The following is a 26,145-nucleotide window of genomic DNA, read 5'->3' as shown; positions in this document are numbered from 1 at the left end:
CGGGTCATTGGTCCTGGGCCTCTCCCAGGACACAGGGACCCCAGGGTGAACGGGAGGGACTTGTGATGTCCCCGAGCACTTATGATCTACTTGGGGGGAGGGAGAGGGCAGAACAGAACAGGAGAAAGCTACTTCAAGAGGGGTTCTGTATCCAAGGCGTGAAGAGCATAAAACAGAAGAATGGGAAGTGGCTGAGGGGCCGGTGCTGTAGCAGGTGAAGCCGCTGCCTGCAGTGCCAGCATCCCACGTGGGCGCCCGTTCGAGTCCCGGCTGCTCCACTCCTGATCCAGCTCTCTGCTGAGGCCTGGGAGTGCAGTGGAGGGTGGCCCGAATGCTGGGGCCCCGCACCCACGTGACAGACCCTGAGGAGACTCCTGGCTCCTGGCTTTGCATCAGCCCAGCTCTGGCTGTTGCAGCCATTTGGGGAGTGAACTAGTGGATGGAGGACTTCTCGGTCTCCCTCTGCCTCTGCCTCTCTGTGGCTCTGCCTTTCAAGTGAATGAATAAATCTTAAAAAAATAAATAAAGAAAGAAGTGGCTGAGAGCGTGGAATGGTCAGAGAGGGTCAGGACACAAACTCTGCCTGATGTGGGGAGAGAACCTTCTGGGAGAGGATGGATGAGATGCCCATTGCCCACTGGGGTCTTTGCTGGACCGGGGACCAGGTTTGCTGAAGCCAGACCAAGGAGGAGACCTGACTGTGGGAGGAGGGGCCTGGAGCATCCCCTCCATTCCCCCGGGAGACAGTGACGCCGGGGCAGGTAGCAGGAGAGTGCCCTTTCTCTCCCTGAAAGCTCTGGGCAGCAGTGCTGAGTCTCACGGATGGAACAGTCACCTGAGGCCCTTCCTCCAGGAAGCCTTCTCTGACTGCTACAGGCTGCGGATCCCACCTGCCTGGACAGAGCCGCTCAGTTCAGTCAGTGGTTCTCTGATGCTCTGTCCCTGACTGTCCCCAAGCTTGACCAGAGCCCCGCTCCTGTGGGTCTGCTCTGCGTGCCCCCCAAAGCCCCCGGTTTGTGCAGCAATGGGACCGCCTGGGGTCCTGGTGCTGAACCCTCGCCCCAGCGCCCCTTTGGACCTGACTGGGTCGGAGGGTGGAGTGTCGGGGTTCCTAATTTCCATTCCTTTGTTCAGTCATCCACTCACTCATTCGTTTTCCTGGAGCTCACTGCGCCCTTCCAAGCCCTGCACCTGGCGCTGGGAAAACCCGCACATCCGAGAGGCGACGCTCGGAGTCCCTTCCAGATGCCCCTCCGGTCTTCCAGAAGCAGCTCCAGGGGCCCTGCCAGGGCAGGAGCCCCGGCCTCGGAGCCCAACTCCTCGCGCCGCCGGCAACGCCCCGGACCCACATCTGGCCGAACGGGCGCGCGCGTGTCACTAAGACGCTCATTCACCGGCGCCGCTGTCGCCATAGCAACCGGAGCGGGGGACTCCCGGAGACTGCGGGGGCCCGGGCCGCGGTCGCAGGAGGGGCCGGCAGGGGGCGGGAGCGCGAGCGCGGCGGCCGCGGAGACCCGGCACGGCCCGCGCCCCTCGGAGCCCGGCGCCACGCGCGTTGCCGTAGCCGCCGTCCCCGCGGGCGGGGACCGAGCCTGTCACCGAACCGCCGGGCCCCGGGCTAGCCGAGCCACCGAGCGCCCGCGCCGCGAGCCCTGACTCTATGGCCCCGGGGGAGCGCGCCGAAGCCGCCGCGCCGCCCGCCACCTGCCGGAACCCGAGCGCCAGCCGTAGGGAGAGGGGAGCCCCGGGCGCCGCTGGCCCCGGCCCAGGGGCCCGACCGCGGCCCCCGCCCCCGGCGCGGGGCATGGGAGGCAGGTAGCCGGCGGGCGCGAGGCCAGCTGCGGCGAGCAGGACCCGCCGAGGACGCCAAGCCCAGAGACAGGGAGGGAGGAGAGCAGCGGCCCGCCCGCCCCCGGCCGCAGCCCCACCAGGGCCCTCCCCCGGCGGCGCGCACCGGCGCGCGCACTGGCACACAGCCCCTCGGCGGCTGCCCAACCTCGCCTGCCCCCAGCCAGCGCCGGAGCCCCGGGGCCGGATGCCATGGGTAACAACCTCTCCAGTGTCCCCTCTCTGCCGCGAGGGAACCCGAGCCGGGCGCCGCGGGGTCACCCGCAGAACCTCAAAGGTAAGCTTCGCGGGCCCGGCGCCGCCGGGGGACGCGGGGCGCAGGTGGAAGGGCAAGGCGGGCTGCAGACGTGTTGTTGGGCAGCACGGGCAGGTGCCACCTGTTGGGCGTATTTGGAGACAGGGGGTGCACACCTGGCGGGGGCCGGGCGCGCGGCGGGTGAGGGTGAAAGTCGGGGAGGATGGCGTTCCGTGTTCCAGCGCTGGGCTCGTCCCCGGAGTCCCCTCAGGCCCTGACGCTAGGCGGCGTGAGGAGGGGGCGGGGAAGGGCGCTCGCCGCGCGGGTGCGGGAGTGTGGAGGGAAGCTCAGGTGGTCCCGCGGGCTCCTCGGGGGAGGAGGCCGGAAGCCCTGGTTGCGCACAGGATCCGGGGGGTCTTAACAATCCGGGCCGGGCAGAGCAGCCTGGCAGGCGGCGCGGCGCCCATGGCTCCCGGGGTCCTTTGCAGCTGTTGACTTTTCGCATCCGCTGAGCTCGCTCGGTTTGCGTTCTGTCGGAGCCCTGTCAAAGAGCGGCTTGGAGCCTTGAAACGGGGGCGCATTTCCCGGGAAGGTTTTGTGCCCCGCGCCCTCAGCGTCACCCAGCGCCTGGCCCCTGGCCTTGCAGCTCCCAGCGCTGCCTCTGGGGGACCCCTGGCCCTTGTGCCCTGTCAGTTCCTGTCAGAACCAGCAGCCCAGTCGGGAGGGCCCACTCCCTCGCGTCCCCCTGCCGCAGACACCTCAGCGTGCCTGGGTTGGCAGCAGAGCTAATCATACCCATTTTACAGTTGAGGAGAACCGAGGCTTATTTACGGTTCCCCGGGCCAGCGGGAGTGGGAACCCCGGGCGTCAGACGCGTCTTCTGACTTAAAAGCTCTGTCCCCTCTTTTGCTGGACAGTTAATTTTCAAGACTGAGACAGAGGAGACATGGGGCCACCATCCTACATCCTCACCCCAGCTCTCAGAACATCAGCTAAGGAAAAGCAGTGGGTTTATTGTGCTGCTTCTGGAAACTAGCAGGGCAGCACTTGGTAAAACCCTTTATTTATTTGTACGATTTATTTATTTATTTGAAAGGCAGAGTTACAGAGAGGCAGAAGCAAAGAGACAGAGAGGTCTTCCATCTGCTGGTTCACTCCCCAGATGGCCGCAAGGGCCGGAGCTGGGCCAGTCGGAAGCCAGGAGCTTCTTCCAGGTCTCCCACGAAGGTGCAGGGGCTCACGGACTTGGGCCATCTTCTGTTGCTCTCCCAGATGGTAACAGAGAGCGGGATAGGAAGTGGAGCAGCCGGGACTCAAACTGGTGGCCATATGGGATGCCAGTACTACAGGCAGCAGCTTTACCTGCCACAGCCCCAGCCCCAGCCCCAGGTAAAACCCTTTAGAAAGATAGCCTTTGCTGACCTGGTGCTTCTGCCAGGGGAATGGGCCTCGTGTGCAGATGCAGGCAGGTGCTCACCACGTGAGGCCAGGATGTTTGTGGCAGTGCTGGGCCCCGGTGTCCAGTGACCGTGTGGTGTATCCTCTTGGTGGAGTACTGTGTAACCATTAAAATCACGTTTTTGAAGAAATTTGATGACTTGGGAAAAAGCACACAGCATAAGGACAGGATACAGAGTTATAAAGACTGTGTGATCCCAGCTGTGTCAAAAAGAAATTGTAGGCATGAAAGCAAAACAAAACCAACAGACGACAACCAAACCGGGGTAAGGATGGTTTCCAAAAGGTTATTGATGCTTTCCTCTGGGTAAGGCGATTGTATGCGCTTTTTTTCTTTTTTGAAAATGTGTACGGTGGGCAGGCACTGCTTTGATAAGCAGAAATAAGCTCTTCTTGTTGGCACGCATGGAGGGTGACGCGGCGGTGGACCCCTGAGGATGAGGGAGCCCATCGGCATCACTCAGTTCAGCTGCTTCCTTGCAAGTGAGAAGACTGAGGGGAAAGGAGAGTGATTTGCCCAAGGTGCTTAGTGGGTCAGATGGCAAAGCCAGGGTCTGCCCTGCAGCGGCAGGGGCTGCCTGAGGCCCGTGACTCACTCGGTCCTCTAATGTTCACACGTGTTCCCCGTTAGAAGGCCCTGCTCCATCCTTGGAAGCCCAGGGGAGCACCCAGCAATCGCACCTCCTTTTATCTGAAGTTGGGGATTGTGCGGGTCAGGGGTGTCTGTGCTAGGGCCTTTTGCAGGAGGCAGGAGGGGGAGAGGCGGCTTTTCTACCTCCCTGTCATCACTCACACGTTTCTGGAAGTGGCCATGGGAATTTTGACTTTGCTCTTTCCAAGCTTGAAATGAAGGCTGGAGTGTGCCTGCAAAGGCCACCCGTTGGTGTCCTGTGCCTTTGTCCAGGATCTACCGATCCTCTGTCTAGGCCTGATTTCCAGGGACCGGTGCCCGTCTGCCCAGCTAAACAGAGCTGCCACCTTTGTTCTGTGATTGTTTGGTGTTTGAACCAAATTCCCCTCTTACTGTACCAGTGTTGACCTGGGAGTGTTCCCTGCTCTATCAGAGCCCATCCAGGATTCCAGACTGCTTGCCCCGGTGTTGCCTAACTGGGCAGGTTTGTCCAGCTGCAGGTCTTGGTGGCAGGCTTTGGTCTTCTTCCCACAGGCACGCTGACCTCACTCTGGCTGGTGAGCGCCCCTGCGGTCTGAACGTTGTTGTGTAGGACAGAGACACATGGTTTTTCTCTGGGTTTAGGACCTGCAGGCAGTGCCTGAGGAGCTGCCCTGTGGCCTGCGTGGAGGTGAGGGCTCCTGGCTTTCATAGGCTCAGGGTCTTCTTGGAAAAGCAAGGCTGAGAGAGCTGCTGGAATCCACCCTCGAGTGGCTGGACTGATGAATTCCCAGGTGTGTGTGGACAGAGGTCAGAGGTGGGACATCAGGGAAGCATTTGAGCTGGACACAGAAGGTACTCCAGGAATTAGGTGGCAAGGGATATGGCAGAGTCCTAGGGTGTGGGAGCTGGTGGGGTGGGGGACAGGGGTGCATGTTCGCACGGGGTCACTGGAGCAGTTCACGCTTTGTGGAGGAAAATCCAGAGAACAAAGCCATGCTCTCTTCTTTGGCTTCTTTTGAGTGCTGCCTGCCTGGTGCTGAGTGTGCAGCGTTGGGCAACCAGGGAAACCTTCAAGGAGTTACTCAGCCCCAGGGGCCACCCACCGAGCTCTCTCCCATCTGCTTTTTGAAAAATTGTGGTCTGTAACCGAAAACTCGGCATTTTAAAATGTGCAATTCAGTGACATTTAGTAAACATAGTACAACCTCTGTGTCATTCCAAAAAAACCCGTGCCCCTTGGGCATTCCCTCCTGTTGCCTCCTCTCCCGAATCCCCGGCAACCACTGGTCTACTTTCGGTCCCGGCAGATTTGCCTGTTCTGGGCGTTTCCCAGTGATGGAGCCAAATGGTGTTTGCCCTCTTGGAAGTCTGACTTCTTTGATCTATCGTGATGTTTCCGAGCTCATCCACGTGGTAGCACATCTCTTCTCTCCTTTTGTGGCTGACGGCTGCTGCATTATGGGAGCCTGCCACCTTTTGCTTATTCACTGCCCAGAGGATGCGCCCTAGGGTTGCTCTCACCTTTCGGTCACGATGAGTAATGCTGCTGCGAGCATCTGGTGCAGGGCTTTGTTTGAACACCTGTTTCCAGTCCTTTAGGGTAGGAACCTCAGAGGGGACCTCCCAGCTCTCCAAAGATGGTGCTTCACGAGTGGGACCCTTCACAAAGCCATGGGCCGTGACAGCCACCGGCACACAGGAAGACCGCTCCCTTCCAGCTCTGGCTCCGTGTGACGCCAGCCAGACACCTGTTGTCCTCAGTCTCTTCCTCGAGGTGGTTGAGGCTCCTGGGTGGCTGAGGGAGGAGCTGCTGAGATTGGCTAAAGGGTCAGAGAGAACCATGGGACTCGTCTGCAGACCCTGGACTCCCTGCCTGCTCTCTGGGGGTGGTGGCGGCACGTGGGTCCTCCTCGGACAAGGTCCTAGTGCATTTCCTGCCTTTGTATTCTCGCCGCTAGGTCCCTGATCTGAGTCCTCACCCCAGATCTTGCCACAGCTGCCATCCTAATGGACTCCTCTGCCTCTGGTCCCTCCCCCCATCCTGCCAGAGTGATCCTCCTAAATCATGATGTCCCTCCCTCTGCCAACAGCAGCTGCACCTGCCATGATCTGATACACAAGGCCTCCGTTCTTGGGCCAGCTCACTCATGCTGCCATGGCTCTTGTCTGGGCTTCTTCCCTGGTTGTCATGGTGCTTGTAGATTAGCGGAACACATCCAGCTCTCTGGCCCAGTGATGCAGCAGTCAGACCTGGGGGCGCCTCGCAGCCTGCGCAGACTTCAGAGGGGCTGGGCTGCGTCGGCCCCGCGTTGAACCTGAGCACCCATCCTGCCTGCCCTCTTGGGTTTCATATGGGTTTTGCCAGACTTTGAACCCTGCTTTGTTCATCGTAGTAGTGTATATAGTTGCTACCTTGTTGGGAAGTTACTGTAGGCCATATTCTTGGGTGCAGATGACATCCACGCATACCCTCCTGATAATATACTGATGGAGAGAAGAGGCTCAGAGAGTTTAAATAAATAGCTCTGTTAGGAACTGTTGGAGTTGGCATTAAACCCAGATATCTCTGATTGTGTTTATAATTAGTTATTTATTTTAAAGATTTATTTATTTATTTGAAAGTCAGGGGCCATTGCTGTGGCACAGCAGAGTAAAACCTTAGCCTGCAGCACTAGCATCCCATATGGGCACTGGTTCAAGTCCCAGCTGCTCCACTTCTGATCCAGCTCCCTGCTAATGCACCTGGGAAAGCAGCAGAGGATGGCCCAAGCCCTTGTGCCCCTGCACCCACATGGGAGACCCGGAAGAAGCTCCTGGCTCTTGGCTTCATATCGGCTCAGCTCCAGCCATTGCAGCCATTTGGAGAGTGAACCAGCAGATGGAGGATTCTCTCTCTATCTCTACCTCTCTCTCTGTAACTCTTTCAAATAAATAAAATAAATCGTTTTTTTTTTTTAAATGTATTTTTTTTTTTTTGACAGGCAGAGTGGACAGTGAGAGAGAGAGACAGAGAGAAAGGTCTTCCTTTGCCGTTGGTTCACCCTCCAATGGCCGCCGCGGCCGGCGCGCTGCGGCCGGCGCACCGCGGCCGGCGCACCGCGCTGATCCGATGGCAGGAGCCAGGAGCCAGGAGCCAGGTGCTTTTCCTGGTCTCCCATGGGGTGCAGGGCCCAAGCACCTGGGCCATCCTCCACTGCACTCCCTGGCCACAGCAGAGGGCTGGCCTGGAAGAGGGGCAACCGGGACAGAATCCGGCGCCCCGACCGGGACTAGAACCCGGTGTGCCGGCGCCGCTAGGTGGAGGATTAGCCTAGTGAGCCGCGGCGCCGGCCAATAAATCGTTTTTTAAAAAAGGAAGAGTTATAGGGAAAGAAGAAGAGACACATGGAGAGGGATATATCTTCTATCTGCTTGTTCACTCCCCAGATGGCTGCTATGGCCAGGGCTGGGTCAGGCAGAAGCCAGGAATCTGGGCTTCCCACCTGGTGGCCAGGGCCCAAACACTGGAGCCATCTTCTGCTGCTTTTCCTAGGCCAACACCAGAGAGCTGTATTGGAAGTGGGGAGCATCTGGGACAGGAACTGGCACCCCTGTGGGTTGCTGGCATCCCGGGCAGCTTTTACCCATCAGGCCACAATGCCGGCCCCACTCTATGACTTTAGAGTTCATTATCATGACCCTGGTTGTACTGTCCTGCCACCAGAGAATTCGGTCTTGGCGGCTCTGTGTTCTGTAGGAAAGACTGGGGATCAGTCTCCTGGTCTGCGGACACAGCCCCAGAAGGGAGGAAAGGGGCTGTGATGGTCTGTCCCTTGGTTAATCAGAGGACCAAGAGGGCTGGGCTCGTCTGGAATTCCGGCTGCCTACCCCTCACACCTGCCCTGAAGGTTTTTAGCCATGAAGACCCATGGCGGTGGCCAGACACGTCCGTGAGAGCCTCTGTCTCCCGGGCAGGTGTTCCTTTGAGGATGGTATTCTGCTGTCTGCAGCAGCACTGCCTAGCAGCCCGTCTGTGATGCGGGTGCCCTGCCCTGGCTCAGACCAGGATATTTTGGTGATGGGGCCTCCAAACCTACAAGCCTCACAGGTTCTTCAGACCCCCAGATCTGAGAGTTGTGGAGGCTGCAGGGCCTCAGAACCCTGGTGGGCTGAGCCTTCTCAGGGGAGGTGAGGCTGGCGGCAGGTGGAGGAGATCCAGAGCCCCAGAGGGGCATCCCAGAGCGAGGGCATGGAGCAGGGATGCAGGTGTGCTGGGGACAGTGAGCAGCCCCTCTGGCCCAGGATCTGGGGTCCAGTGGGGAGAGTCACAGGTCAGTCTTGGAAGGGAGGCTGGGGCCAGATTTCGGAGGGCCTGCATGTCAGGAAGAGTTTAGATTCTGAAAAAATGTCTTCTTTGTTGATTTGAGGTAGTCAATTAAAAATATGAATTATTTATTTTCATTTTATTTGAAAGAGAGAGAGAGCGAGAGAGAGAGAGATCTTCTGCTGGTTCACTCTCCAAATTCCTGCAGCTGCCAGGCTGGGCCAGGCACCAGGAACTCCATCTGGGTCTTCCACGTGGGTGGCAGGGACACAAGCACCTGAGCCATTATCTGCTGCCTTCCAGGGAGCACATTAGCAGAAAGCTGGATTGGAAGTGGAGGAGCTGGAGCTTGAGCCAGGCACTCTGATATGAGATGCAGCATCCTAAGTGACGACCTAATCGTACCAAACTTGGAAGTTTAGGTTTTATCCTATAGGCGCTGGGAGCCATGGGTGTCTTTTGAGCAAGAGGTGATTTTATTTAACAGCAGCAGCAGGAGCAGTAGGGTCCAGGCTGGGGAAGTGGGGGAATAGAGCATCTTGGGCTGCTGGGAGGTTCCAGAGGCTGGGGGCTGTGTCCTGGGCCGAACTGAAAGTGCTGGGTGGGAGGCCAAGCTGACCACCTCATCTGGGTGGCCATGGACCACTCTGGAAGCAGTCCTAGCTCCTGCTAATCCTGATGCTTGGCACACTGTGCCAGGCACATTCGTGTACTGGAATTCATTTACTCTCGCAGTAGATTCAAGGTCTCATCATTCCCACTTTATAGGTGACAAACCTGAGGTCATGGAAGCTAAAGATACTGTCCAGAAACACTGACGTAGGAGATGACCAAGCTGGGACTCCTGCCCAGGACAGCAAAGTCTACGGCTGAGAAAAGTAGCTTAGGGGGGATGTCTCCCCTGACCCTCTGGAGTGCTGTCTTAGTGGCCACAGACTGTGTGGCTTAAACCACAGCAACATATTTCTCATGATTCTGGAGGCCAGAGGTCTGAGGTCAGGGTGTCAGTGGGGTCAGGCTCTGCTGAGGGCTCTTCTTGGTTGTGTCCGCACTTGACCTTTCCATGGTGTGTGTGTTTGGAGATAGAGAAAGAAACCTAATCTTAAGATCTCCTTATCCTTGATTACCTCCTCAAAGCTCTGTCTCTGCGTACAGCCACACCGGGGGTTAGGGCTTCAACACAGTGAATTAGAGAGCGTAACATTCACTCTACAGCAGATGGCACGTGCCCAGTTCCCAGGTGTGCACAAAGAGGCCCAGGCATTGGCTCCAAATCACAGGGCCTAAACTGGAAGCAGGATGGACAGAAGTAGTAAGAGCAGGAGGAAGGGTAAGGGAGGAGGGTGGGAGTGGGCATGTCTCCTCCCTGGCCTGGGCCAGCTGCCTGAGCCTATTTCTTGTTGGTCTGTGACTGTTTCATTGCTGGACCTGCACACCCAGAGGCTGGAGGCTGGGGGGCTGCTTCTCACTGAACCCGTTGCTTTGGCAACCCTGGGCAGGATGCAAGTGGTCTCCTTGGTAACGCCTGGGAACCCTGCCTCAGGGATGGAGAGACATGAACTGGCCAGCGGTCAGGCTGTGGGGGCACAGGCAGGCCATTGAGGAGGGTTGCCTGGGCTGCCTATTGCCATTCCCTAGCAAGCCAGAGTCCAGAGGCCCTATGGGGCCTGTGTGCCTGCCTGGCCAATCCAGGGCACTAATGGGCCAGTCCAGGAAGTGGGAGGAGATGGGAGGGGTAAGAGGGGGAGGATGTAGCTTCTGGGTGACAGATCCAGTGCCAGGTTTATTAAAAGATGCTTATCGGGGGTCATTGCCCGGATCCTGCTGCTTCCAGCAGTGAGCAGGTGCTGATGCGTGCAGCGGGGGTGTGGTGCAGGGCAGAGAGAAAAGAAGGGTGAGAGAGGAGGTGGGGGGAGCCAAGAAGAGTCACTGGGAGGCAGGTGGGAGTTCTTGGCCTTCTCTCTGCTCCAGCTGCAGTTTTGGGGGGCTGGAAGCTCTGATGCTGGGTTTGGAAATGGAAGTTCCCCCAGGGCCTGAGTTGGGGTTCCTGGGGTGCTGACTGGGGGAAAGTAAGAGCTGGGGGAGCCTTTTCCATTTAAGAGATGGGTGCTAAACCCCAGCAGTGGCCCACATGCTCTCCTGGGCACGAGGGAACAGCAGTCCACTAAACAGAGTGGAGCTCGCTTGTCACCACGGCGCTAATCCTCTAGCTGGAAGGCAGATGGGAGGGGACAAAGATGATGGCTGGACAAAGATGTTCTGGACACGAATCCTGCTAATGCTGTGTACTCAGCCTGTCACCTCCCTTAATCTTTACAACCACTGTGTGAAACAGGTGTGATTGTTAACCCATTCACAGTTGAGTACACTGAGGCTTGGAGAGGTTGTGTCACTTGTCCAAGGTCATGTGGTGGTATGATGTGGCGCTGGGTGGGATTCTAACAAAGATCTCTGACTTTGCAGCCACCACTCATTTGTTTGTTTTGGTTTAATTATCTTTGTATTTTAGTGTAGTTTTAAATTACAGAATTACCGCACAAATGGTAGAGTTTCTGTATGTCCACATGCAATTATCCTATTATTAAGTTTTTTTTTTTTTGACAGGCAGAGTGGACAGTGAGAGAGAGAGAAAGGTCTTCCTTTTGCTGTTGGTTCACCCTCCAGTGGCCGCTGTGCCTGGCGCACTGCGCTGATCCAATGGCAGGAGCCAGGTACTTATCCTGGTCTCCCATGGGGTGCAGGGCCCAAGTACTTGGGCCATCCTCCACTGCACTCCTTGGCCACAGCAGAGAGCTGGCCTGGAAGAGGGGCAACCGGGACAGAATCCGGCACCCTAACCGGGACTAGAACCTGGTGTGCCGGCGCTGCAAGGTGGAGGATTAGCCTAGTGAACCACGGTGCAGGCCTTATTATTAACATTTTACATTAGCATGGAACATTTATGATAATTAGTGAACCAATATTGATACATTGTTATTAGCTAATGACCATATTTTTTCAAATTTCCTCAGTTTTTCCTAATGTCCCTTCTCCCACCTAAGACTCACATTACAATTTAGAAATCTTTATTTATTTTCTTTTTATTTGAAAGTTGGAAAAAGAGAGATGGACAGATAGGGATCTTCTGTCTTCTGGTTCACTCCCTAAATGCCTGCAACTGCCAGGGTTGGACCAAGCCAAAGCCAGGAACCTTGAACTCAGTCCAGGTCTTCATTGAGGGTGGCAGAGACCCAGGTACCTGAGCCATCACCTGCTGCCTCCCAGGGTGCACATCAGCAGGAAGCTGAATCAGAAGTGGAGGAGTGGGGACTCGAACCAGGCACTCCAAAGTGAGAAGCCGGTGTCTCCATTGGCAACTCAGCCACTGCACCGAATGCCTACCCCGTTTTTAGTGACAGCGTTTTATGTTGTATTGTCATGTTTTCTTAGGCTCCTCTTGGTTGCGACAATTTCTCATGTTTCCCTTGTTTCTCATGACCTTGACAGTTGTGAGGATGACTGGTTATATATTTCTAGTTGGCCGTCTGCTAGATTTTGTCTGAAGGCCCTCTTTTGATTAGATTGTGGTTATGAGTCTCCAAGAGACCATAAGAGCTGAAGTGCCATTTCCATCCCATCATACCCACTGCACCTGCTGTCAGCATGACTCAGCACTGCTGATGTTGACCTTGAGCGTCCGGCTAAGGTAGCGTGGCAGGTCTCTCCCCTCTAAAGTGAAGGCCACGCTCTCCCCCTTCCTCTGTTGTGCTCTTTGGAAGAAAATCTCCCCATGCGGCCCACACCGAATGGGGGGAGGCCTTTCTTTGTTCCATCTCTCTTCTCTCTGCTCAGCTGATTCATTTAGTTGATCAAGCAGTTACATTTGGAGAAAGGCTGCGCCAGAGAAGACAAGGGAGCCGTAGTGGGCGGAACCGGACCTGGTCTTGGGTCAGGGAAGGTGTCTTGGAGAAGTGACCAGAAAATGAGCAGGAGTTGACTTCCTCTTCCTAGAGAGGGTGCTGCCCCATGCTGGCATGGAGCTGGTCACTTTTCATCCTCGGCCCATGCCTACTAAATGCCACTGGTCACCACAAACGTCATGCGATGGTGACAAATAAACCTCCCCCCCTTTTTTTTCAAAGATTTTATTTATTTGAGAGGTAGAGTTATAGACAGAGAAAGAAAGTGATAGAAAGGTCTTCACTCCCTAAATGGCCCGAGTGGCTGGAGCTGGGCTGATCCAAAGCCAGGAGCCAGGAGCTTTCTCTGGGTCTCCCATGCGGATGCAGGGGCCCAAGCACTTGGGCTATCTTCTGCTGCCTTCCCAGGCCATAGCAGTGAGCTGGATCAGAAGTGGACCAGCTGGGACTTGAACTGGTGCCCATATAGGATGCTGACACCGCTGGTGGAGGCTTAGTCCACTATGTCACATTGCCGGCCTCAGCCTCCTGTATTTTTTTTTTTTTATTACAGATAGAGTTAGACAGTGAGAGAGAGAGACAGAGAGAAAGGTCTTCCTTCCATTGGTTCACTCCCCAAATGGCCGCCGTGGCCGGCACTGAGCCTATCTGAAGCTAGGAGCCAGGTGCTTCTTCCTGGTCTCCAATGTGGTACAGGGGCTCAAGCACTTGGGCCATCCTCCACTGCCCTCCCGGGCCACAGCAGAGAGCTGGACTGGAAGAGGAGCAACCGGGACTAGAACTGGCATCCATATGGGATGCCGGCACTGCAGGTGGAGGATTAACCAAGTGAGCCACGGCGCCGACCCAGCCTCCCGTATTTTAAAAGCACTGTGGAGGGTCAGGCCTGCCCCGGGTTGAGCACCTGGGCTAGGTGTGTTGGGCTGCCTGGCGAAGGGCTGGCCAAACAGCTGGGACGTGGACTGGCTCCGAGTCGCTGCTGAGTACAGAGGGGCTGAACCCAGGCCACAGTCATCCCGGCTCTCAGGGCCAGGAAACTTTCATCAGAACGTTATTAAGCAGACGCCTCCTGGCCTCTCAGAGCTGCCCTGACCCCGCCCCTGCCACAGCAGTGATGCCCTAGTCAGAAAGGCCTCCTGTGTGTTGGGGGGAGAGGGGTAGGGTGGTGTCTGCAGGCTCACCTGGGTGGTCTTTGGCTCCTGGCTACTCCAGAGTGTGGAGTAGGGACTGGGAAGGAGAGAATACTGCTGGTAGGGTTGGGGGGGCTTCCCCCTGGCTCTGGCTTTCACCTTGACTCTCCCCACCTGCCCCAGCCTCTGCCTGACATCTGCTCAGGGCACTGGCCGTTCAGGTCATCTGGAGGCTTGGAGGTGGGAGTCCAGGATGGGAGCTGGCTGTGCCACGGCCTCTGGATGCTGACTCCTGGGGAAGTGGTCCGTCAGGCACCCAGGGGGCTCCGTGGGAGGTCAGGGGCATGCATGCTGGTGCGGGGTCTCCCTCAGGAGCTTGTGGGGTTTTCTCTCTCTCTCTCTCGACTTACTTTATTTGAAAGGTAGAGAACTGAGAGAGAGAGAGAGAGAGAGAGGTCTTTGATCTGCTGGTTCACTCCCCAGAACAGCCAGGGCCGGGCCAGACTGAAGCCAGGAGCCAGAACTCCATCCTGGCCTCCCACGTGGTGACAGGGCCTAGGTAATCGGGCCACTTTCCTCTGCCTTCCCACTCACATTATCAGGAGGCTGGATTGGCAGCAGAGTAGCCAGGACTCAAACTGCTCTCATATGGGATTCTGGCATCACAAGTGGTGGCTTGACTCAGTGTGCCACAAGGCTGGCCCTGATGTGGGCTTTTTGAGCCAGACAGGTGAGCAGGGCTGGGCTGCCTCTGCTCTGTGGCTTCCGGAGGGCAGAGGCGGGACCCCAGCACCTGCGGTGGTGTACCTGCCTTCTGCTGCCCTCCACCAGAGGCCTTTAGCCTTGACCTGGCCAGCCATCCTCAGGTAGCCCCCACCTCTCACATGCATCACACCCACATGCCGCACCCACACATACACACCACACACGCTACACACACACCACACGCACACATACACAGGCACACCATATATCACACTCACCACACATATCACACACTACACATACCCACCACACATAAACATGCATACTACACACGCAACACATCATACACCACATGCACACATACACATGCACACCATGCATCACACATACCACACATACTACACACACCGCACATACACATAGCACACCCACAATTCATACCACACACATACAACGCACCATACACACACACCCCACATGTGCACATACACATGCACACCACACTTCACACACACCACACACTACACACACCCCACACTACACATAGCACACCCACAATTCATACCACACACGTACAACGCACCATACACACACACCCACATGCACACATATACATGCACACCACACTTCACACACACCACACACACCACATACACACACATACCACTACACACATAGCACACACACCCTAACTCCCCTACACATACATACCACACACACACACACACACACACCATGAAAAGTGGCCATAAGCCAGGCAGGACAGGCCAGGGCTGCTCTGGCTTTCCCAGCGTGGAGATCAAAGCCTGCCCCCTGCCCTGGGGCTGGGTGCTTATTAAATTATTAAACTGTCGGTGGGGAGACGTGGCGGGGACTGCATGGCTGGCCCTGGGCTCAGGCAGGATGCAGAGACGGCAGCAGGTGCGGAGGGAAGGCGGGGCAGGAAAGGCTGCTGCTGTCTCTGCCCCTCGGTGTGGGGACTTTGCACGGGGTTGGGTCCCTTTCGTCAGAGGCATCTCAGCCGCCGCTGCCTGCTCTCTCCTTCCATGTAGAGGGTTCACGAGGCCCTGACTGTCCCAGGACTGGGAGACTGAGCCTTCCAATGGTGTCCAGGCACTTCTTGGGTCTCCTGAGTCAGCCTGAGGATGGAGCGCCCTGCACCCGCCTATCCTCCCCTCCAGGGTACAGCCAGGACCCCTTCCTGCCTCTGAGCACCCTGGATTCTCCCCCAGCTTCCAGGAACGGTGGCAGACCTTGGACGCCGTGGAGTGACCCTCCCTGCTTGGGGTGGCAGACTGTACCCCTGCCCGAGTTCTATGCAGGGAACCCCCTCTGTGCAAGTGCAGAAGGGGTTTCCTCTTTCTGCAGCTGTGGCTGGGGGATCTGTGGGCTGAGACCCCAGACACCTGGAGCCAAGAGGGTGGCAGGGGTGGCCGGCCAGGGTGCCAGAGCCTGGGACTTCCTGCATGGGAGGGCAGCCTGCCTGGAAGCAGGGAGGTTGTGTGGAGGAATCCAAAGGCAAGGAGGGGCTGCGAGGAGAGAGCTCCCCACGGCCCAGGACCTGCTCTGCGAGTGGACGTTTGCTCTTGGCTGTGTGGGGCCTGTTTTGGGGCAGAGTGGCCATTTCTGCAGACAAGACCCTGGGTTGGGGTTGAGGTTCCGGGACGGGCTGGGTGAGAGCCCCGTTCCTGCAGGGTGGGTCTCCATTTCCAGGGGCAGGGTCCATGACTGCAAGTGAGCCAGTGTCTATTTTGGGGCTCAGTGTCCCCGTCTTGGGCTTGGGCCTTGATTACATGGGTGAAGGTCTTGTGTCCTGGGAGAAAGGGAAGAGCTAGAGCCCCCCGTCTCTTCCAGAGGAGACCTTCTGGGGCCGTTCGCAGAGGAAGGGCCCTGCAGAGACTGCTGAGACCAGTGAGGCCCCTGCAGGCTCCAGGTCTCTGGCCACAGCTTTGGTCCGACTGTGATGCTGACTCACAATGCACCCTCCGTGCTCCCTGAACCTCCCCGAGTGGCACTCACAGTGGGCTCCCCAGGCTCTGCTGCTCTGTGAGTCAAATGCACGGCGACAGCGCTCTAGCTGCCCCGGGCACTGCCAGCTTGGTCCAGTTAGTGCCAATTGGATCTTAACTTGTGCTGAGCAGCCCCTGGGGAGAGGGAGCCCATGTGGGCCATGTTAAATCCGGGTTCCTGGGGCTCGGCATGTGGCTCTGGCAGGTGGGAGCTGGGCCAGGTTGGGCCAAGATCTCTCTGCCTAGTGGGCAGCTCTCACTCCACCCAGAGTGATGGCGGGGGACATGCTGTCAGTGCAGCTGGGCTGGCACCTGACCGGTAGACGGACGTGTTGCTCTGTGGTCGCTCCTCAAGCCCCTTGCCCATTCCCTCCAAGGTGCAGCCCTCTCTCAGAGCCAGAGTTGCAGGGAAGAAAAAAATTCCATCATATTGTCGCAGGCTCTCAGCTTGGTGACACCCCCCTGGCCGCTTCCCTCCTGGGTCTTGCTTAAGGATCCTCTTGGGGCTGCTCAGGCAGGTGGCCTTGGCCTTACTTCCTGGACGTCTCCTGGGCACCCTCACTGCTCCCCATGCTCACTTGCCTGGGAACTGGTGGGGGGGGCTTGAATGGGGCTCCTGGCCCTCGGCCTCCTATCTACCCCTGCTGCACAGGGCCCTTCCTGTCCCAGAGGCCACCTCTGTTCTACCCAAAGCAGGGACGGCAATGAATGGGGGAGACAGTTTCCATTATGGGAGAGTTTCTTTCATGTTCTAGACCCTCTCCCTTGGTTTAGAGCCCCCTCCCTGTGGCCAAGGAGCCTCGGGCTTTTCCTTACCAGCAAGTCTGGTTCTGCAGGGACGCCCAGACCCCACTCTCTGGGCCTGGCCAAGGAGCCTGAGGCTGAGGGACCTGGGTGTCCCTCTGGGCTGTGGAAACCAACCCAGATGTTGACTTTGGTGCAGCCTAGCAATTGTCTGGTGCTCCCCAAGGTCATCGAGGGGCACCTGGGCCAGTCAGTGGTGCCTGGGATATAAGGAGAGGAGAGGAGAGGCCCCCAGGATGGCCTGTGCTACGGAGGAGGCACGGGCTCTGGATTGGACTTTGCTGCCTGGGCCACCTTGAGCGAGAGGCTTAACTACCAGGTGCCCTGATTCCTTCCTTGAGCTCATCCTTGTCTCATGACGAGAGCACAGTAAGTACCAGCTGTCGTTGTCATCATTAGGCTTAACCTTCAGGTCTCAGCCTAGACATCGCTTCCTCCAGGAAGCCTTCCCTGAGTATTTGGCCAGGTTGGGCGGCTCATGCTGTCCTCTCCTCTCCCACCACTGCCCTGTACTCCCTTGTCCCTGGTCATGCCAGTCCTCAGGGCCTGCTCACTTGTCACAACTTTTCCTCTTTCCCTTGCTTAAATGCTGTTGCTACCACTGGTGCCTGGCATACAAATGTTTTGAAATGAATTCAAGAATGGGCTAGTTCTGGGGATTTCAGACTTCTTCCATGGGCCCTTCAGGGCTGCCACAGTGAACACTCTGCTCTGTTGGAATGAGACCTGAGTCCCTGGCTGTGGGGCCCAGAGAAGAGATGGCAAGAGCACAATGGAACCATTGGTTCATTCATTCATTCATTCATTCACTGAGGGCACAGGTGCTCGCTGAGAGCCCTCCAGGTGCCAGGCCTCATGCTGGGCTCTGGGGGCAGACATGGCCCTGCCTCATTGAGCTTGTGGTGCTGACCACTGGGGTAGAGGGAGGTCAGAGGTCAGAGAGAGGGCTTCTGGGAAGGAGGGGGTTCATTTTGAAGGATGGTGGAGAAGTTGGGGGTAGACAAAGGGCACCTTTCTGCTGGGGACAGGCAGGGGCCAGTGGAGGACAAGGGGCTGCCTCTGTGTGGCCATAAGGCCAGGCTGGCCGATGACAGTGTGGCCTGGAGGTGTGGGGGCTGAGCCCAGGCTTCCAGAGCTGTGGGTACCACTGGTCTCAGTGCTGCGATCCACAGCGGGTGACATGAGCAGGTCACGTCACTCCTGAGTGTTCGCTTATTTGCCTGCAAGATGGGGTGTGTGATGCCTGCCCCGCAGGGCCACAAGACCACAGTGGCCAAGTCCTTTGTGGAGGAGATGCCCAGGAAAGTGGGGGAAGCAGGGCAGGGCCACAGGGCTTGGCAAGGCAGAGGGCAGGTGTGTGTGCCAGTCTGGCTGCTGGGAAGGCGGGAGGGCTGGCTGGCTTCAGGCTTCTCTGTTTTGTAAATAACCAGCTTCTTACCCTTGGCTAGTTGTGTGACACTGATGGAGGCAGGTGGGGTGCTGCCAACAGGGGCTGTGCTGTCTAGGAGGCGTAGGGCCCCTTCTCCCCATCTTCCCCTTCCTGGCCTCCTGGGCAAGGCCGATGGGAGTGGGATGGGAGTGCCTGCAGTCTTCCCACTGGCTGCTTGCTCCTCTGTCTGTCTCACATTGTCTGGTCCCTGGCACATTCCTACCCTTGCAGACGCAGAGAGTCCCCTGCCCCCCACATAAGACCCCGTGCCCACCCTGCTGGGCTACCTGCTGAAGTCTGTCTGCCTCCCTGGGCACCCCAGGGGCCAGAGGGGCTCACTGGCCTCTCCTGTGTCCCGGGCTCTGAGACAAAGGGCGGTGTTCATGCTCAGCGCCAAGCAGTGTGGCCCGGGCAGGTCTGTTTAGTCTTGTCCAGCTAACGTAAACCAGCCGGAACCGGGCTGCGGCGGCCACTTTGCTGGAGGTTCCCTTATTTGGAATGAAATGCATTGTTTTCCACTGGGAGGCTTTGGGGACTCTGGGGAGGCCAGGCTGGGCCCGGCCCCAAGGTGTGGCTTGGTGGTTCCTCTGGCAGTCCCCAAATGTCTGTGCCACAGAAGCTGACCCTTGGTACGCCTCTGTCCCTGTGGGGCTCACAGACTGGGGACAACCTTAAGCCACGCCCCAGCTCTCATGGGTGGAGGGTCCCTGGGATCATGTGTTGTCCTCCCTAACTGTTGACAGAGGGAAACTGAGTCTCGGAGATGAGAAGGAACTGCCCAGACTTGCAGGGCAGGTAAGGCGGGTGGAGGTTTGGAAGCCAGGCCCTGGTCCTCTGGTTCTCAGATTGTGTGCTATGGACCAGGGCACCTCTGACCGGGAGCTGGAGGCAGGGTGGGTGGTGCAGAAGAATCTCACCTGATGTGGCCTGCAGCCTGGGGGCCCTCTCAGGTTTCTGGGGAGGCTAAGCATGGAGACCTGGGGCTGTAAGCTGACCGATGGGCTTGGGAGAACAGAGAGGGGTGCTGGGTCTCGACCCTGCTGATTCAGTGTGACCTTGGCCTTGGCCTTCCCCACCTGTCCTGGAAGCTCGGTCTTTTTTGTGTGTCTCCCAGGGCATGGCCTGGATCCCCTGAGGTCAGAGAGGGTCTCTCACCCGCAACAGGCCTTGTGAACCAGCTCACTGGATGGGCTGCGATCCTGCTCCGTGCCTACTTTCTGCTTCCTGGTGAAGGGCTCTCTGCTGTCTGACCACCCATGGCCAGGATTTGCTGCTCGTGCCCCGGCTTGGGTCTTCTGCCCTTGGACTTCTCCCACCCTCGGAATCCTGAGTGTGCAGGGGCAGGTCCCTCAGACCCAGGCCCAGTTTGTTCCCTGGAGGGATGCCTAGAGAGGGCGGGGACTGCTATGGGGCAGCGGAGCCTCACCAGACACTGTGGCAAGGCAAGGCAAGGAGCCTTAGAGGCAAAACTTGGGCTCAGATCTCCAGCCTGGCGATTGTTGGCTGGGCTGCTAACCTGGGGCAGAGACCTCCAAGCCGGGGCTCTCTTTGCCCGCTCTAGGGCCAGCTACAGAGGGGACAGGTGAGTTACTGCGAAGATGACGTGAGCGGATGCCTGCAAAATGTCTGCCCGCGAGGGCCCCACAGATAGAGCAGGGAGCAGGCAGGAAGTGGGCCGGCCGCGACTGCTGATCCCTGAGCCGGGGCCCTGGCTGCAGGCTGCTCAGCCAGCTTGGGGTCCCCCAGGCCAGCCTGAGCTCTAGCGAGGCCCCTTCTCTAGAAACAGTGCCTGCGTGGATCTCCTTTCTAGAGGAAGCTCCCCGTTTCATGTCCTTTAAAAAGAGATTCTCATTTCACCCTTTTCCTGTTTACGGAGAACTCACAGCTGGGGCGTAGGAAGCTGTGACTGGCCAGTGCTGGCTGCAGAAGGAACAGGTGACGTTAGAAAGAGCAGCTCGAGAAACCCTGACTTTGAAGCCTCCTGGTGCTGGGAGAATGAGGGCAGGAGACACTGCAGTGTTTACTATGAGAATTCCATTCAGCGCGCTCTCGGCAGTAACACTAGTACTACGATCCAGGCCGTTTATAAAGGTAGGGTAAACTTTCGCTTCTACAGGACCAGGGAGACACTCATTTACAAAAGACTGTCTGTTGCCAGGAGCAAACCAGCAGAGAGAAACACTGAGCTCAGCAGTCAGAGCAAAGGAGGCTGGTGCACGGACAGTGCCCACACAGGCCCTGAGCAGGTGTCCCTGGCAGTGGGAGCCTTAAGGTTCTGGATTTGCTTTCTGAAAAGCCCTCTGCAGCTGTCTTGTGGAGGATGGAGTTAGGAGGGACAAGCTGGGGGACCAGGAGACCAGATATGATGGGAGTGTCATCATCTAGAGGGAAAGATGCTATATCACACAGCTTCTAAAAAATATTTTATTTGAAAGGTAGAGAAGGAGGGAAGGGGTATCTTATCTGCTGGTTCACTCCCCAGATGCCTGTAACAGCCAGGTAGAAACCAGGAGCCAGGAACTCAGTCCTGTAACAGCCAGGTAGAAACCAGGAGCCAGGAACTCAGTCCTGTAACAGCCAGGTAGAAACCAGGAGCCAGGAACTCAGTCCTGTAACAGCCAGGTAGAAACCAGGAGCCAGGAACTCAGTCCTGTAACAGCCAGGTAGAAACCAGGAGCCAGGAACTCAGTCCTGTAACAGCCAGGTAGAAACCAGGAGCCAGGAACTCAGTCCTGTAACAGCCAGGTAGAAACCAGGAGCCAGGAACTCAGTCCAGGTCTCCCACAGAAGTGGCAAGTACCCACTTTCTTGAGCCATCATCTGCTGCCTCCTAGTGTGCACATTAGCAAGAAGCTGCAGTTGGTAGCAGAGCCAGGGTTAGAACCTAGGTGCTCTGATATGCAGCATCTTAACTACTGTGCCAAACACCTGCCTTTATTAGACAGCTTTTTGTCACTATAACGAAATGCTGGAGGGAGGCGTCTTACGAAGACAAAGAGGTGTGTTTAGCTCACAGTTCTGGAGACTGAAGGTCCAAGCGGCATAGTGTATGTTCCTGTGAGGCCCTGTGTCAGATGGGGCAGGCATGTGCAGGAATGGTGAGACAGGATGCAGAGGGGGTAGGGGGCAGCTTCATCTTTTTATGACAATCCTCTCCAGTGAGCTAACTCAAGACTCCAGCGAGGATGTCCCTCATCCCTTCTGATGGCAGGGCCCCGTGTCCTGAGGACCTCCCACCAAGCCCCACCACTTAATGGTTCTACCACCTCCCAAGACTACCACCCTGGAGACCAAGCTCCCAACACATGGACCTTTGAGTGACAACACCACACACACCATGGCAGATCCCAAAGCCTGCCGGACAGCTATGCTGCAAGAGAGGAAGGGACTCACTGAAATCCGTGGAAGAGGTGTGCTTGGCGGCACCAGCAAATGAGTGACAAGTATGAATGGAGGGAGAGGGGAGAGCCCAGGTGGTGCCCAGATTATCAGGTCAGTAGGAAGGTGGTGATCCCACTAGGAGCCAGGCTAAAGAGGACTGGAGGGGCTGGCGCTGTGGTGTAGTGGGTGAAGCTGCCTCCTGTAGCACTGGTATCCCATATGGGGGTGCCAGTTCCAGTCCTGGCTGCTCCAGTTCCAATCCAGCTCCCTGCTATTGCCCCTGGGGACAAAGTGGGAGATGGCTTGGGCCCCTGCACCCACATGGGAGACCCGGGAGAAGCTCCTGGCTCTTGGCTTCAGCCTGGCCCAGCCCCAGCCATTGTGGCCATTTAGGGGTGAATCAGTGGATGGAAGACCTTTCTCTCTCTCTGCCTCTCCATCTCTGTAACTCTGACTTTAAAATAAATTAATAAGCCTTAAAAAAAAAAAAAAAGAAGAGGACTAGAGGGGAAGATGGATTGGGCTTTGGTCAGGGTGTATCTGAGGATGTCCTGGGGGAGACACTGGGTCAGCAGCCCCAGGATGAACCTGAAGTCCCAGGGAGAGGTTGTAGCTACATCGTGTTGTTAGCAGTGGGTGCACTTAAACCATGAGAGTGAATGAAGCATCACAGAGTGTCCAGAATGAAACTGTGAAGGAGTCACTGGAGAGGTACAGAAAAGGGCAGAGGGCCAGAGAGGCCTACGGGGCCCAGGGAGTAGAGGTCGGAGGTGTGATGTGGCCCAGTGCACAGGGTCTCAGCCTTTACTGGGCCTGCAGGTTACCTGGGGAGCTCGTAAAAATGCAGAGTCCTCCTCAGAGGATCTTGAGCAGCCAAAACAATTCTGAAAAAACACAAACCGGAGGAGTCATATTGCAGTATTTGCAAAAATTTAATTTGTTTTTATTTATCTGAGAGGCAGAGACAGAGAGAGCTCCTGTCAGCTGGTTAACTACCCAGATGCCTGCAATGGCTGGGGCTGGGTCAAGCTGAAGCTAGAAATCAGGAACTTGAGCCGGATCGCCCATGTGCATGGGGACCCAGCCTTTGAGCCATCACCTGCTGCCTCCCAGGGTGCCCATTAGGAAGCTGGAATCAGGAGTGGAGCTGGGATGTGGACCTAGGTACCCCAGCAGGGGATGCTGGCATCCCAACTAGCATAAGCACTGTGCCAAACGCCTGCCCCAGTCAAACGATTTTCAGAGGATGCCAGGATCACCCAGTGGGGGAAGGGCAGTCTTTCCCACAAACGGTGCTGGGACAACATGCAAGAGGATGAAGTTGGACCCTTCCTAGCTCATATACAGAAATACCCATATGCTAGCCTACGTCTGTAATACTCTTTTTTTTTTTTAAAAAAGGGTTTATTTATTTATTTGAAAGGAAAAGTTACAGGGAGAGAGAGGAAGGAGGGAGGAAGGGAGAAAGAGAGAGAGAGAGAGATCTTCCACCCATTGGTTCACTCCCCAAATGGCCAAACTGGCCAGGACTGTGCCAGGCTGAAGCCAGAAGCCAGAAGCTTCTTCCAGGTCTCCTACATGGGTGCAGGGGCCTAGGAACCTGGGCCATCTGCTGCTGCTTTTCCAGGTGTGTTAGCAGGGAGCTGGATTGGAAGTAGAGCATCTGGGACTCAAACTAGTACTCATACGGGATGCTGGCAGTATAGGCCATGGCTTAACCCACTTTGCCTCAGTGCCGGCCCCAACTGTAAAACTCTTACAAGAAAATATAGGGTAGGCCAGTGCCACAGCTCACTTGGCTAATCCTCCACCTGCAGTGCTGACACCCTGGGTTCTAGTCCCGGTTGGGGCGCCGGATTCTGTCCCGGTTGCTCCTCTTCCAGTCCAGCTCTCTTCTGTGGCCTGGGAAGACAGTGGAGAATGGCCCAAGTGCTTGGGCCCTGCACCCCATGGGAGACCAGGAAGAAGCATCTGGCTCCTGGCTTTGGATCGGTGCAGTGTGCTGGCCGTAGCGGCCATTTGAGGTGTGAACCAATGGAAGGAAGACCTTTCTCTCTGTCTCTCTCTCTAGGACTCAAAGGCGTATGCAACAATAGGAAAATTTGACCTCATGAAAATTTTACAGAATTATACATCAAAACCCACTATCAGCACTTTAGAAATTTATTATTTTCATTTTATTTGAAAGGCAGAGAGACAGTTGAGAGGAGGAGAGAGAGAGAGAAACATAGACATAGATCTCCCATCTGCTGGTTTACTCCCCAGATGCCTGCAACAGGCAGGGTTGGGCCAGGTTGTAACCAGGAGCCCAGAACTCCCATGTGTGCAGCAGGGTTCCAAGTTCTGGGCCCATTGCCTTCTGCTCCCAGGGTGCACATTAGCGGGAAGCTGGAATGGAAAGCAGAGCCCTGGGGAATCCAGGGTGTCCAGGATGAGATACAGGCATCCCGAGTGGTGTCTTAATTGCTAGGCCATACGCTGACCCCCCCCGAAGTTAACTTTTAAACTCAATTATAGTACAGCATTTAAGTCTGTCAGTGTCTTTGTAGGAATCTGGGGAGTGAACCAGTGGATGAAAGATCTCTCTCTGCCTTACAAAAAACAAAACAAAAATTGCTGGGGGCCTGCATCAGGCCAGGCGAGCAGGGAACGGTCTGATGGTTAATGCCGGTGGGCTTTTAGCCTTACCCAGGCCGTTCACCATAGGGAGACACCTGCCAGGTGGACAGGACTCTTGGCCAACCCTCCCCCTGGCCCAGCAACTCCTGGGCCACACCGTGGTTTGCCCCAGGGCATGCCTGCTTCCTGAGTATCCCCTTTCCACCCTGTGGGGTCCGGGGGCCAGGTTAGTGTCTCGAGGATAGCTTTGCTTTTCTGCTCTGTGACCAGCTGATTCCACACTCCGAAATGCAAGAAAGCTTATGACCAAGACCCTTGCCTACCTGCTGCCCACATAGAGCTTCCAGAAGGAGGGAGTAGGTTAAACAAATAGCATCCGCACCTCTAGGAATGCTTTGCAGCTTTTAACATCAGTAAGGTACTGTGATCAAAACTGTCTTCCATATGAAGGGAAAAAGCAAGTTCCATGGCATTGTATGTGGTACCGGCTTATTTGTACTTAGAGCATTAAGTTTTCCCTCTCTCCCTCCTCCTTTCCCGCTCGCGCGCTCTCTCTCTCTCTCTCTCTCTCTCTCTCTCTCCATTCCTTTCTTTCCAGTGATAATTTTTGCAAGGCCGCTGTGTGCCAGGTGCTGTTCTAGGCGTCGGGATTCAGCAGTGAACATGTTTTCTGTCTCATGGAGTTAACATTGTTATGAGGAGAGACAGATTTAAAAAAAAAAACAAACAAACCAACTAGGTGCCATATGGGCTGTCAGATGGTCATAAGTGCTGTGCAGAGCTGGGGATTATGGGGGGGGGGGGCGGGTCTGGGGAGGTTCACGTTTTAAAATAGGCTGGCCAGGGAAGGCTGGCGAGGGCACTGGAGGGCGGAGTGCGCGATGCAGATAGCTGGGGGGAGGGGCAGCCCTCGTCTATGCATCTATTTATCACCATCTGCATTTACTCTTATTTCTTTCTGAAAAGAAGTTTTATTTATTTGAAAGGCAGACAGAGCTCCCAACTGCTGGCTCACTTCCCTAAATGCCCGCAACAGCAGGGCCTGGGCCGGGGCTGAAACCGGGAGCCAGGAACGTGGTCCAGGTCTCCCACAGGGGAGGCAGGAACCTAATCACTTGAGCTCTCACTTGCTGCCTCCCAGGGTCTGCGTTAGCAGGAAATCAGAGTCAGGGTGGAGGTGGATATTGACCCCAGGAGCTGGGACATGGGCTATGGGCCTCTTAGCCAGTATCCTAACAGCTAGGCCAAATGCCTGCCCCTGCTGTTCACGCTTACTGTGTACAAACACAGACTAAGGCCAAGTGCCCCCCTAAACCGAGGTGCGTGGGGGTCTGTGGAGTGGTACAGGGAGAGGCTACCTTCATTTTTTATACCATACAAATCGGTACTGTTTTGTTTATTTTTAATAACACACACATCTCTTTTACAGTTTAAGCATTGTTTTAAAAATGAACTTTTATAGCTCTGCCCCCTCCTGGCATGGAGGATGGTCTGCAGACTCCACCCCACTTTGAGCATTGTTTCCAGGATGATATGTAAGCACCAGTGCTTTTGCCTAAAAACAGTGCAGTCTTTCTTTTTTTTTTTTAAAAAAAAAATATTTATTTATTTATTTGAAAGGGTTACACAGAGAGAGGAGAGGCAGAGAGAGAGAGATCTTCCATCCGCTGGTTCACTCCCCAGTTGGCTGCTACTGCTGGAGCTGTGCCAAT

At 56.3% G+C, this 26,145-nt stretch overlaps 1 protein-coding gene across 2 annotated transcripts in view; it reads left to right on the top strand.

Moving 5' to 3' along the window:
* Positions 1–1,485: 1,485 nt before the first annotated feature.
* NEURL1 (neuralized E3 ubiquitin protein ligase 1) overlaps positions 1,486–26,145 on the top strand; it is a 77,581-nt gene continuing 52,921 nt past the window's right edge. Inside the window, exon 1 of one of the 2 annotated variants that reach the window (XM_089314357.1) lies at positions 1,486–2,125. In XM_089314357.1, the coding sequence (XP_089170483.1) occupies positions 2,041–2,125 (85 nt within the window). In that variant the 5' untranslated portion in view covers positions 1,486–2,040. The remainder of the gene's footprint in view (positions 2,126–26,145) is intronic. The other variant, XM_008270468.5, reaches the window with a different exon arrangement.

This window comes from Oryctolagus cuniculus, chromosome 15, assembly GCF_051225735.1.
Source record: "Oryctolagus cuniculus isolate XC-2025 breed Fujian yellow rabbit chromosome 15, ASM5122573v1, whole genome shotgun sequence".
Taxonomy (NCBI): domain Eukaryota; kingdom Metazoa; phylum Chordata; class Mammalia; order Lagomorpha; family Leporidae; genus Oryctolagus; species Oryctolagus cuniculus.
The sequence above is the reverse complement of the archived record's forward strand: the minus strand, read 5'-3'. Positions and strand labels throughout refer to the sequence as shown.